The 13,103-nt window shown below is 33.6% G+C and overlaps 2 protein-coding genes across 4 annotated transcripts; both read left to right on the top strand.

The window, feature by feature from the left end:
• Positions 1 to 1,514: 1,514 nt before the first annotated feature.
• Positions 1,515 to 3,259, top strand: LOC18588897 (small ribosomal subunit protein uS17). The gene is made up of 6 exons (XM_018128537.2): positions 1,515 to 1,651; positions 1,744 to 1,784; positions 1,889 to 1,989; positions 2,434 to 2,578; positions 2,669 to 2,758; positions 2,876 to 3,259. The coding sequence occupies exons 1-6, from the start codon at positions 1,640 to 1,642 to the stop codon at positions 2,964 to 2,966; spliced, it is 480 nt and encodes a 159-aa protein (XP_017984026.1). The 5' UTR covers positions 1,515 to 1,639; the 3' UTR covers positions 2,967 to 3,259.
• Positions 3,260 to 8,115: 4,856 nt separating this feature from the next.
• On the top strand, positions 8,116 to 12,964 carry LOC18588896 (putative protein phosphatase 2C 27). Of its 3 annotated transcripts, none has more exons than XM_007013609.3 (4): positions 8,116 to 8,520; positions 10,606 to 10,806; positions 11,593 to 11,804; positions 12,113 to 12,964. In XM_007013609.3, the coding sequence occupies exons 1-4, from the start codon at positions 8,353 to 8,355 to the stop codon at positions 12,639 to 12,641; spliced, it is 1,110 nt and encodes a 369-aa protein (XP_007013671.1). In that variant the 5' UTR covers positions 8,116 to 8,352; the 3' UTR covers positions 12,642 to 12,964. The 3 variants fall into 3 exon arrangements, with proteins under 3 accessions (XP_007013671.1, XP_017983702.1, XP_007013670.1); XM_018128213.2 differs by having other exon boundaries at positions 8,119 to 8,502; positions 12,080 to 12,964; XM_007013608.3 differs by having other exon boundaries at positions 8,119 to 8,520; positions 12,080 to 12,964.
• Positions 12,965 to 13,103: the final 139 nt, after the last annotated feature.

Raw genomic sequence — 13,103 nt, 5'->3', positions numbered from 1 at the left:
TAACATTTATTTTTAAATGCTGGCGCTATACAATCTTCAAAAAATATTTTTGAAAATAACAAGAATATTCCTTTCCTTGGTTATTTTAATACGATCCACATAACTCAATCAATAAAGCATTGAAACGAAAATTGAGGCAACACTTCTAGCTGGTTAAGTCAATATTTAATCAGTTGGAATTTTCACAAGCTATAGTTCACAATGACCATAAGTTCTATCAAGAGCATTTTTTGGGTTACTCCCATATTTTACAGACATGCCATAGTCACTATCCAAAGAAATTTTGGTCAAAAAATTACCGACCTGCTTCAAGTTCTCTTGAACTCTAATCACAAGTTAGGCTAATAAGTATGAATCAAAAACATAACCCTTCTCCTCTAATATATACCTAGTCTGGGGTTTACTAGTTGACAAGATTCTACACGAAACCGTGTTGTAAGAGGAGGATTTTGGAGTATACGAGTTGTTGAAGATTGACAATGGATCTCCACTACTGGCATCAGCACAGTCCACAGTACTGAAAGAGTCTCTAGTACTCTCTATTGTAAACGACACCTTATCAGAGCTTGTCAAAAGAGACCAATCACTTGATGTAGCATCAGAGAACTCCATATTGATAGGTTCAGCATACATCTCCATCACAGGGTGAATGTTTTTATTTGCACTCCGCCTAAGAATGCCAATAGAGTTGTTGATATAGCCCGTAGCCATTTCAGGCCTAAAATCTGAAAAATGCTTAGGGTCAACAGAATGGCTGTTGAATTTACTTTGCTTTGGTCAGTTTTTGAGTTGGGGTGCCTAGTGGGGGCTAGACCTTGCTTTTGCATGCTCTTTTCAGTGAATGCTCTTCGAGGGCGATCATGTAAAGCAATAGAATGATTTACCTTGACGCGGAACTAATATCCAAGCGAGTCAACCTAGAGTAAAATGAAATTAATTATTAGAAGCAGCTTAAAAACTTTATTACTTTCATTTTCCTAAAGCCAACATCTAAGTAATGGAAATTTAAAGGTAAGTGAAAAAAGGTAGGCCAGTCATAAGGCAACAGAGCATTAGAAAGGCCTTGCTTGGTTCATGAATAAATTAAAGATAAAGGAAGATGAAATTCATGCTCTCGTTTGGTAATGCAAGGAAGTAAAATGTAAAATTTATATATTTACCCTTTTAGGTAGAAACAAAAAAAAAAAATATCCTAGATAAATATGTACATTTCGATACAAAAGAAAATAATAATTTTGAGAAAACTATAGATAAAATATGTAATTTTTTAAAATAATGAAACATATTATTCTACTTTTATATAAACTAATTATGTTATATTGGTATTTATATTTTAATTATTTATCCAAATTTAGTTTATTATTTTTTTTATTTTTTGCATTTGTTTTATAATAACTTTTCACAAAAAAAAAAAAAAAAAAGAAAAACTAATCAATTGACAAACCATGTATTCGCCCAAATAGAAGATCTCAAGACCCAAGTTTTGAAGGCCCAGCTTGATAAGGTGGCCCAAACGCATCCCTTATGAAAAGCCAACTTATTAGTTAGGGTTAGGGTTTTTCGTAGCAAAGCTCTCTCATTTTTACTTCTCTTTGCCCGCAGCAGCCGCGCCTCACTCCCTCCAGAGAGCTCATCAACCATGGCAGAACAGGTTCACATTCAGATCCCATTCTCTTTCCTTCTTCCCCCTCTCCCTCCCTCTATGCTTGGCTTTTCATTTTCTGGTTTTTCTTTTGTTTGCAGACCGAGAAGGCATTTTTGAAGCAACCCAAAGTGTTTTTAAGGTAATCTCAAAACTCAAAAACCATGAAAATTTTGCAACTTTTTACATTTTTCGAGTTGGGTTTTTTATTTTAGATGGGTTTTATTGATTTTGTATTGTTTTCAGCTCGAAGAAATCTGGGAAAGGGAAGAGACCAGGAAAGGGAGGGAACCGCTTCTGGAAGAGCATTGGTTTGGGCTTCAAGACTCCTCGTGAAGCTATTGAAGGTTTGTTGGCTTTTTAGTTTCCTTTTTTAATTTTTATTTCTATTATTGTATTTATTATAGGTGGTGGGGATGCTTAGTTTATGTAAAATTTTATTTAAGTTGTGAGTGTTACTTGGATACTTGCATTTAGTAAGCTGAGTAAACATTTGTTTGTTGTTAGCTGGAAAAGCCAATATCATTCTAAATAGTAATTGCTTTATTTCTATATTGCCATACCTTTGAAATTTCAGATAATGGATCCTTTATAATGCTACTATACTGACGCGTGATACATAGTACTTTATAAGAAAGAAATGATGGTTTACTACTTGGCTTAATTAACATGAAGACTCTGATATTTGGAAGGGATATAGAGAATATGTTTTTATGTGTTAACAGTTCTGTCGGTATCCAGATTATGATTGCTGGTTGTTAATTTTTTTTTTCTGTATTTGTTTCCTGAAGGAACCTACATTGATAAGAAATGCCCATTCACTGGCACTGTTTCCATCAGGGGTCGTATCTTAGCTGGTACTTGTCATAGTGCCAAGATGATGAGGACAATCATTGTTCGACGGAATTACCTTCATTATATCAAGAAATACCAAAGGCATGATACAGCTTCATTTTTTATGGATTTTTCTTATGTGAATAGTTATTTTTTGAAGTTATTTTGATAAATTCCTTTTTTTTTTTTTAGGTATGAGAAGAGGCATTCAAACATTCCTGCACATATTTCTCCATGCTTCCGTGTGAAGGAAGGGGATCATGTCATTATCGGGCAATGCAGGTAAAAGTTCTGAAACACAAGGATTTTATTAAATGTCTATGAATCTAATCATTTTTACAGATAGGGGTAGACAATTTTAGCTGTTTGTAATTCATGTCAAATAATTTTTAATTCCAGGCCATTGTCAAAGACTGTGAGGTTCAACGTTTTGAAAGTGATTCCTGCTGGATCTTCTGGTGGTGGGAAGAAAGCTTTCACTGGAATATAAGGTGTGAGTGTGTTCTGTGGTATCTTCGGTGTAGGAATCTATGGAGAAGATATTAAGTTCTTGAACTGCCTCTAGATTTGAAGAACTTTGACTGTTAGATGTTTTTTGCTATTGTTTTTCTTTCTTTTCACTTTTATGTTTGGATTTTGTTAAATTACGACATTTAGAATCTTGAAGATATCCCTTATTATATATGGTTCTCAAATAGGCTTGGAATTTTTGCTTCATTAGTATGAACATGCTCTTTCCAATTGGAATTTTTGATTCATTAGTATGAACTTACTTTCGAAGAATATGTCTATCACTTTGTTTGAGATTGTGGATCAACTTTCTGGTGTTTTCATTTCTCACTCTAGTTCAAGACAGTTAACCTGGACATTAATTTGGAGGCATCTATTATGCAGCCCTTATTCATGGACACTTCACTCGGCTAAGTAGTGATTTTAATCCCGCTCTCCGCTATTTTGCTACAAATCAGAAGTTACTTTCAATGTTGCGTTGGGGGAGAGAGGATTCTAGTTGTAGTCACTCATTTTCAGTTTTCAGTTTTCAGTCTTGCTGTCCTACAGCTGTCTTCATACGTTTTGTTCATTGCCAAATGGAGAGAAAAGCCACCTGTAGTCGGTATTATTGTCCATGGTTGACTGGTGGTTTGTCTTTTATATTATAGTAAAAAAATTAGCAAATCATGACCTTCACCACTGCTACACTGCCTGCCTGCATGTTCACGAGGAACTCACCAAATCAATTCATCAATGCATAACATCCCAATGTTATCATAACATCCGCTATCCAAAAAATTAATGCAGATGTGCAGAACTCAAGGTAGGCAGCGGAATTGAAAGGGAAAATGTGAAAATAGAAAAACATTGGAGGGGAAATCAAATTTGGACTAGAGGCTTGTTAATGATTTCTCATTATGAAGGCTTTTGGGACTTGAGTTTAGTTAAGCAAGTGGGCTGATGCTTTTGGGTCAAGTTAAGTGGGATTGGCTAACTATTATAGTAGATGGGCCATTTCTTGGACAGATATAGATAAACAGGGTTGGGCTAAATTATTTCTTGTTTGAATCCTAAATCAATTGAATCCTAAATGCAATGACCAAAAATTTTGATACCGGTCGATGAAAAATAAACCGTTGCAGGTTGCAGGACGTAAGATAATCCCCTTGGTCGACCTCCTTCACCATCCCTTTTACTGCCTTCCCGTTCTATTCTCTCTTTCCCAGGGATTGAATAGCATTGAGGTAAGAAATGGGAAAATATTTTTTGTTAAAAATAATGAGAAAAAGATGTTTTACAGAGTGATTTAAATAACAGAAAATATTATTTATTTAAATAAAAATATTAAATTTTCTAATAAAATAATTTTCACAAAATTTTTTTTTCTACAATAAGTTAATTCAATTATGGATCTGAATCTTCTATGTTTTTGTTTTCAATTTTCGAACATATAAATATTTAGTATAATACATTTATATTTCTGATAAAAATAGTTTACATATATATATATATATATATTCCAAGTTTATACATTTTTATTTATATAGCAAAAAATATGAAAAACATTGATACTGATGGGTTTCGATCTCTATATGAAAACTGAAATGCTCACCCGTAGGCAGTACGGCATTGATATTCTTGTTTTTGTCCATATATTTCCATAGAAAAGAAAAAGATTTTCCATTGGATTAGGGTTTAAGGACAGTCCAAAAGGAAAATACGAATAGGAGAATTTCAAAGGAATAATAATAATGATAATTTTGCTAATGGAATTCGCAACCCCAACACGCAACAAATGCAGTACTGTTGGACAACAACATGCCACGTATCAATGCAACAACACCAGATTCCATGGCATTTTCCAACCATTATCGGCTTTTGGTCTTGTCCTAATGAGCCACTCGAATTAGAAATGGATTTGGTCTCTCCGCACTCCACGCCTGCTTTTCTTATTCTGGGGTTAGCTCAGACAAGATCGAGTCAATTACAATAATACCCAAGAATTATTACATCATAACTTTAGCTGCCATGCTCTTCAAAGATAAAGACTATTATTTTATTGCAGTCAATAAAGTTTGCAGCTTCATCTTGCCAGCAATTTAGATCAACACATTACATCTTGACTTACGGCTGCTTTTTGCTTTTCTTGAACTTATCTCTCCTTGCCTATTTTCAAGGCATTTAACGTATCTTCAACAAGAATTAAGGCATTATTTTCAATATTGATTTGATAATAACATGCATGAAGGTGACGCACGCCCTTATCTTCCCCTACTAAGAAAGTTTATCAAATTTTCACTTTTTCTTTCTCTTTCTTATTTAAGAAGAAATATTGGAACTTGATAACAAATATGTATCTCTATTATTAAATCATATTTGAAGATTTTAAATTTTTATAAATAAAAATAAAATCAAGGCAATTAAATCATTATCATATTCTTATTTTTACCCTCCTTAAATTATTTTTTTCCATCTTCCATACAAAAGTAAAAATTTCATGGTTCTTTTTTTTTTTTTTTCCCATCATGGGTAGTAAGAATCTTCACATGTGCATTGCAAAAAGACAAGAATGATGGTCTAAGAAAAGAAATATCTTTATGTTTAGTGACCTTTACTGCAGAGGCAACAATCTCCGAGCCAATGTTGTGATATATTATCACTACCTTTAGGGAATAGCATAAACGTACAAGGTTTAATTGGTTTAATTGGACGATATTTTTTTAATTTTCTTGTAGTTCTGAAATTTTCGAATGCGTTCGAAGTCATTAGAACACCAATGACCGCCAACTCCTTTTTCTTTTTTATTTTGACATGATTAGTTCCATAATAGTTAAGAAAAATAATGCTAATTCGTTGTTGCTTTACTTTAAATAATATAATATATTGTATTTTCTTTTACTTTAATTTTAGCAATATAAACATTTTGATTTATTTTACAATATTTAAAATAATATCATGGCATAGGATGATGTAATAAGTTCTTTTATATCTTCTCCCTTCTATATAAAAAAAAAAAAATCTTTTCTGTTCTAACTCAATTGTTTCCTTAATAGATACGAAATTCCTAATCATGATAAATTATTATGCCTCTATCCCATTTTTTTTTTAAAAAAGCATTATGTCTATCCCAATTACTGTGCATATGTCAAAAATAAAAAAATAAAAAGAAATACCCATTAAATTTAATTATGAGCTTCTATTTATCTTTTTGGTGCCTTTGTTATGAGCGGTGCTTGCGTAACTCAACTTTTCCTCCAAATCAATTGTGCTAAAGCTAAGTGCTTTTTGACCAGCATCTTGACGCTAAAAATTGTTTATTTTTCTCAAATATTGTGACGTAAGATTCAAAACAATTCGTAAATAGATTTAAGTTAAACTCGTCTATATTTGTTTAAACAAATTAATTCGAACAAAATTTTAGAATTCATTTAATAAATGAGCAAAGTTCAAACATAAATATACTTGACTCGATTAAATACTCGTTTAAAGCTCATTTAGACCTATAATTGGAAATTGACCACCCTAAACCTAAATATCCTTTCTCCCATTTGCAACGTTGCCGATTTATCCAATTTTATGGATTTATTTTATTAAATTAAATAAAAGTAAAATTTAATTTAATTTAATTTAATTCTTATATAATTGGTCGTAAGATTCTTCACAGATAAATTACAAAAAAGGCAAGCATGATGGTCTAAGAAAAGAAACAACTTTATGGTTAGTGACAATTAGTGCAAAGGCAACAATCTGGAAGCCAATGTTGAATCTTTGATCATGTATACAGGGAAGATATTTTATCACTACCTTTATGGAAAGCAAAAGAGAAATCTTATGTCTTTTTCTTTACATCATCTTGCTCCCCCTCCCCTACTCCTTGTCTTGGAATTCACACTGGGGATACTATTGCCTAAACCTTCACTTTCAAATCTTTTTAGCTCAATTATTACCACTAAAATAACACAAACCACCATGATTTAACATATCACTAGTTTATCACAAATCATTCGTTTGTAGAAAAAAAAAAGAAACACATTAGATTTGTCCCTATTGTAAATGCACTCACATTACATCTACCATTCCAATCCCACCAATGCATGGTCTTTTCAGACACCATCTTTTGTTAAAATTCCAGATCAGGAAAGACAAGAGACACTTCTAACCAAAATTTGAAGATAAATGGACATGACAGGTTCTATTTAAATTTTCAGGAAACTTTTCCAAACTTCCTAACTTTTAGTTAATTAATACAATAATATATATATATATATATAATTTATACAAAATTTAGAGCAGAAAATAAAACAAGACCCTCTTTTTTTGGGTGATAATCAAGGCCCATTTAGGACTTGAGTAATCTCTAGTAGTCAAAAAAGGTTAAGCAGCATATGGTTCACATTTACATTAACATAATCAATAAAAATAATTGTGGACCTTTGGTCTTTTGTCTCACATTTAGGTAGCTAGCCTTAGGGGTTAGAAAATTACAAATTTAGGTTCAAACCACCCACTCTTAGACATACCAATTTATATAATAAAACAAAACAAAGAAAAAAAAACCCTTAATAATATTATAACATCTGGGGGGTAGGTATAATAAATTAAAATGATTAATTGTTAATTAGAATTTAGAAGAATGTTTTCTTTTCAACAGTGGGAAAATTGGGTTTTGAGAGAATAAAAATATGCAAATCTATATGTTATTTGCATTTGCTGTTCAAATTTCATACCTACCAATGAGAAGAAATATATATTTTTTCCTGCAACTTTGCCTTCCACCTTTCATTTCTTTGAATTTCTTTCCTAGCAAACACGGTGTTAGTTTGCAGACGCTTCATACAAAGCAATTAAGAAGATCCTTTTTCCATTATATGTTGAAGACTGAAGTCTACAATCTTTATTTTATACAAATATATGGAAAAAGGGCAGGGTCTGGAAGGTAATTTAAAGAGAAGGACATTTCTTGAGACATGATGCTAACATTTGAAAAGGAAGGGAAAAAGCTTGCACCAGAAAAGAAGAAGATCATAAAAGCATTAAGAAAAACCAACCAACCAATAGAGCTGATTTTCAGCCACGCTTTCATAAGAAAAATCTGGAATTGTTATTAACGGCACCTTAAGAATAATAATATATAAGCACAAAATAATAATAAGCAAGGGAAGGGACCCTCCATTTTTAACTCACAGCCAATGCAATATATTCTCAAGAATCTTCTCTCCAGTCCATTATTTTGCTTTTGATTCTCTCTCTTTTGTTGTTCTTCTTTTTGCTCCTGTTACTCTGGATACGCTTATCAACTTGCTGCGAAGCTGAAAAAAGAAAGCCACCCATCAAAAACGTTTTTTTTTCCTTTTGTTTTTTTAATCAACAGCATCATCACCATCATGTGTGTTAAAGATGCAGAGCAGGTCAGCCAAGAAATGGAGGACCTTGATGACAGCAATAACAAAAAGACTTGGCCTTTGCTTTGTGGGGGTGATTTCTTCTGTACCCAGATGGAGAATTGGGATGATAAAGACTCTCCTGTGGCTATGGTCAGTGGCAGCTCTAGAGTCAGTATCCAAACTTCATTTCCTGTAACAATTTTTTTTTTTTTGTGTGAAGAGAAGGTGGCTATCGATGATACAGTTTCTTATAATTCTGTTCTGGGTACTTGTCTTTTGGTTAAATTTTGCTTCAAGTTGAGAAATTTGTTGCTGTAAATGTGTTCTTGGACAGCATTTAGCTTTATGTAAAATAGCCAATATTGATACTTTCTTCCCTTTATATGCACTTTGATCACCACTCATAATGGCATGTTTTTAAATTATCCCAGTCCCATCAGCTACTTATGTTCAGTTTTCTGTCAGATTCATCTATAATGTATTCATGAAGCTGTTTTGTTCACAAGAGAGAGAGAAAATTGTTTTTGCTTTTTGATGTTAGTCTTTTTAATATTAAATTCTTCTATATTCATGCTGTTGTTTATTGGACTTGGAGGGCGGTCATCTGCAAAACTGGTCTCCCGCTTTATCTGATTGTATATATATATATTGGTGGATACTGATGATTTTATTCTTATTTAGTTATTTACTTATTCCATTTCGATTGGGTTTTATTATTGTTTATAGTTTCTTCTGCTTCTGTTGTATGCTTGCAATTAATCTGACTTTTGATTATCGATAAATTAAATAAAAAATAGAGTGGTTTAGATAAGATTGAATTGCAGGGTTGGGTCACCGTATATTTCTTTGTTTTATCATGCTTTTATTATTTGGAACTTAACATGTGTGTTTTTGTTTATTCAATTTGTTTTTTTTTTCCATTTATATCACATGTATTTTTCTATTTCTGGTTGAAAGATAGGTATGGAAGAACGGTATGAAATTTGTTGTTGGCGTTGGACTGTATTCATTTAGTACATAGCTGCATGCTCCACGGTAGGTTAGATGATAAGCCTGATAGGAGTTGACAAAATTGGACTACTATAATGTAGTTATGGCGAACTTCCTCTTTTAAATGTTATAGAAGTTATTTTGATAGTGAGGAATGCTTGTTCACGAAGCCATAGCCAGAGATGGTCACTTGCATCTCTGTTACACCAAAATAACCAAAAGTGGAATCTATTGTTATGTCATTTTCCTATAAATCAGGTTTGATGTAACAGCTTCTTTAAATTGTATTACGGCGCCTTATCTGCTTAAATTAATGTAAGTTCTTTCTTTATTGATTCACTGCAGAGTCCAGTGCTTTAATGTAAGTCAACTGCTCACAGCTGTTGAGGGTTGTGGAAAGTTCATAGCATTTGCTTTTTTCTCAGCTTAGAACATGCTGTTCTAATTACTCCTATATAGGAATGAACTCGAAGTGGGTTCTCATGATTTAGCACAGATATTAGGTGACTTCTTTGACATTGTAATCTATGAATATCAAATAAGGTCTGATGTTTATGTTTAGCTCTGGAACCAATTCAGCATGTATTGAAATCTGACTTCTTATTCTTGATCTTTATAAGGAACAGATATCTTGGTGTCACGGGGTATAAGGTTTTCCTTGCCGACAATCTTTCTAAGGGAAAAAAATCCTTACATTTTGTAGGTATAAGGATTTTGCCAAATGTTGTATGCAGCGTATGCCAGCTTATGATCTACCTTTCTTCATAAAATGTTCAAATATTGAATATCACACAAGTGGACTTGTGGTAAATAGTATACACTCTGATAGTTAGGGTCTAACTAGGAGTATAGTTGAAGTATGTTCAGAATTTAGCTTTATATTCTGTAGGGTTTTCAATCTACCCCAAACCCTGGGTACTTAGAGAGTGTGGTCAGTCTTTTGTTGATGGAATTGGTATTCATGCTATTACACTATTATTCTTTGTTTAAAGCTTTATCTCTTCTTAACCTCGCCCGTGCTGCAAGTGAGATCATTTTTAGAAGTGTCTGCCCTGCAGTTATAATTTCTATTTTGCTATTTGTTTTTGTGAAGTTTTCTTTGGAGAACTATTAATTAGTAAAATCAACACATTGATATGGTAGGCAGTTGTTTCTGGATAGGGATTAAGTACATTTATTACCTTCTCTTCCTTGAAAAGGTTTCTGCAGGTTTCTTTTATTGTATTTTTCTAATAGTCTCATTCGCACTTTTCTTTCATTCAGCTGGAAAGTATTTCTGAGGATGCAGTTGCCACAGACAGAAAACATAATGTGTTGACAAATTTTGTCCCCACTCTTCGATCTGGAGAGTGGTCTGACATTGGGGGTCGTGCCTACATGGAGGATACTCATATATGCATTGCAGACTTGGCTAAGAATTTCAGTTGTAATTTAATGAGTGAAGAAGCTGTTTCCTTCTATGGTGTAAGTTTATAAACCATCCTTATTTTAGATATGTTGTCCTGTTAGATTTTCCAATATTTCTGAATACCATTTTATTCTTATGTATTCGTGGTTTATTTTAGAATATGGAGATAAACCAAACATTCTTGTTCAACTGTCGCTCTAGGAATAGAAGCTTTATGCAGTTGATCATCTTGCTGAAATTCAGATGGGTCATTTTCACATAACTGACTTAATTGGAAAGGCAAATAAGTTTTGTCATCTCTCAAGTCATCTTGTCTTCCCCATTATTAGATTATATTTTTGGATGCATATAAAATGCTGGAACATGTTGCTTCTAATTAATGATTAAAAGTTACTGCTGCTGCTGCTTCTTAACATTAGCCATCTTGAAAGTTGCAGTAATAATTTGCATAGTCCTTCCCAAACCCTAGCATAAAAGTTTTTCAGCATGTAAACCTAACATGAATTGAGTCAGCAATTCATGTTTATGAGTTATGTTCTTAGTTTAGCTCTTTAGTCTACCCAAGCAAGGATGACCAAACAGAAGGGATAAAGGATGAATTGGATGCAGAGTTGTTAAAAAAAAAGGGATACAAACAGAAGGGTATTTAACGCTCTTGATAGAGACCTTGTCTACTTATTTTCTATTGAAACATGACCTTTAACCAAGAATAGCTATCTGTTAGATTAAAAACTTGTTTTGTCAGCCAAAACTAACGCTCTTGAATCACATTAAATAAAGCATAAAAGAAAAATAAGCTCACAAGAATACATAAGCATTCTCTTTTTTGACATCAAAAACAGGTTTTTGATGGGCATGAAGGGAAGGGTGCATCTCATTTTGTCCGTGATCATTTACCTAGAGTAATTGTTGAGGATGCTGGTTTTCCCTTAGAACTTGAGAAAGCAGTGACCAGGTCATTCATGGCGACTGATGCTGCATTTGCGAAGTCATGCTCCCTTGAGTCTGCCTTGGCTTCTGGCACTACTGTTCTCACTGCAATCATATTTGGGAGGTAAGCACTTCCTAACCTTTTTGGGTTGGCCTTACTGTGCTTTTTCTGTTTTCTCTGCCCCTCCTCTTTTCTCTGGTTGGCAAGGAACAAAATGAAGATAGAAATTGAGAAAGGCAACATTTTACAATTTAGTGTATGTGAGTTTGGAGAAGTGAATCAATGAAAGAGACTTTTTGTGTGCACGGTTTGGACATCTTGTAGTTTGTTTGGAATATATATTTTAATCAACATTTATGGTTTTGGCTTTGCCTGGAGTATGATCTTATCTTTGACAGGTCTCTACTTGTGGCAAATGCTGGGGATTGTAGGGCAGTACTATCACGGCATGGAACAGCTATAGAGATGTCCAAAGATCATAGGCCCTGTTGCTTGAAAGAGAGGAGACGAATTGAGTCTCTGGGTGGATTCATTGATGATGGGTATTTGAATGGCCAACTGGGTGTCACCCGGGCATTAGGTGATTGGCACCTTGAAGGTATGAAGGAAACAGGCGGGAGGGTTGGCCCTTTAAGTGCTGAACCAGAACTTAAAATGATAACATTGACCAAGGAAGATGAATTTTTGATCATTGGCAGTGATGGAATATGGGATGTTTTTACCAGCCAAAATGCCATAGATTTTGCAAGGAGGCGGCTACAGGAGCACAATGATGTGAAGTTGTGCTGCAAAGAAATAGTTGAAGAAGGAATAAAAAGAGGAGCAACAGACAATTTGACAGTTGTTCTGGTTAGTTTTCACTTGGAGCCACCTCCCTCTTCTGTCATACAAAGGGTTAGAGTCAGGCGAAGTATTTCTGCTGAGGGGCTTCAGAGTCTCAAATGCCTTTTAGAAGGATAGAATATATATTTGTTTATCACTCAGTACGTGATAAATAAAGGAGGGAACTAGCTAATGATTGTACTTGGCTGTCAGGTGGGATCTTCCTGTGTATATACATTCACCAATAGAAGAAGAAAATTTGAAAGAATCAAATTATGGAATTATAATTCATAATTTGATAGATTTTAGATTCTCTTTCGCAATCATTCTTATTGGCTTCTAATGGAGCTCCAGGATAATTTGAGGAACAGAATTGATTTGTATATAAGGGGCACAGCTGATTGTAAACAGAAATAATTCTGTTATTGTACTATTTTTTTAATATATATTATTGCACACAATTGCCATGCTCCTGATTGTGCTAACATTGAACTGCTGACAGTTTAATAGCCATCTTTTTAGTAATCCTCTGAGTCTCAAGGTAGTTTCCTAACCATAGAAGCAGGCATAGTCTCACTGTTTTGAGCTCGAAGATGGCTT

The sequence above is a fragment of the Theobroma cacao genome, chromosome 9 (assembly GCF_053813885.1).
Source record: "Theobroma cacao isolate CCN51 chromosome 9, ASM5381388v1, whole genome shotgun sequence".
Classification (NCBI taxonomy): domain Eukaryota; kingdom Viridiplantae; phylum Streptophyta; class Magnoliopsida; order Malvales; family Malvaceae; genus Theobroma; species Theobroma cacao.
The sequence above is the reverse complement of the archived record's forward strand: the minus strand, read 5'-3'. Positions and strand labels throughout refer to the sequence as shown.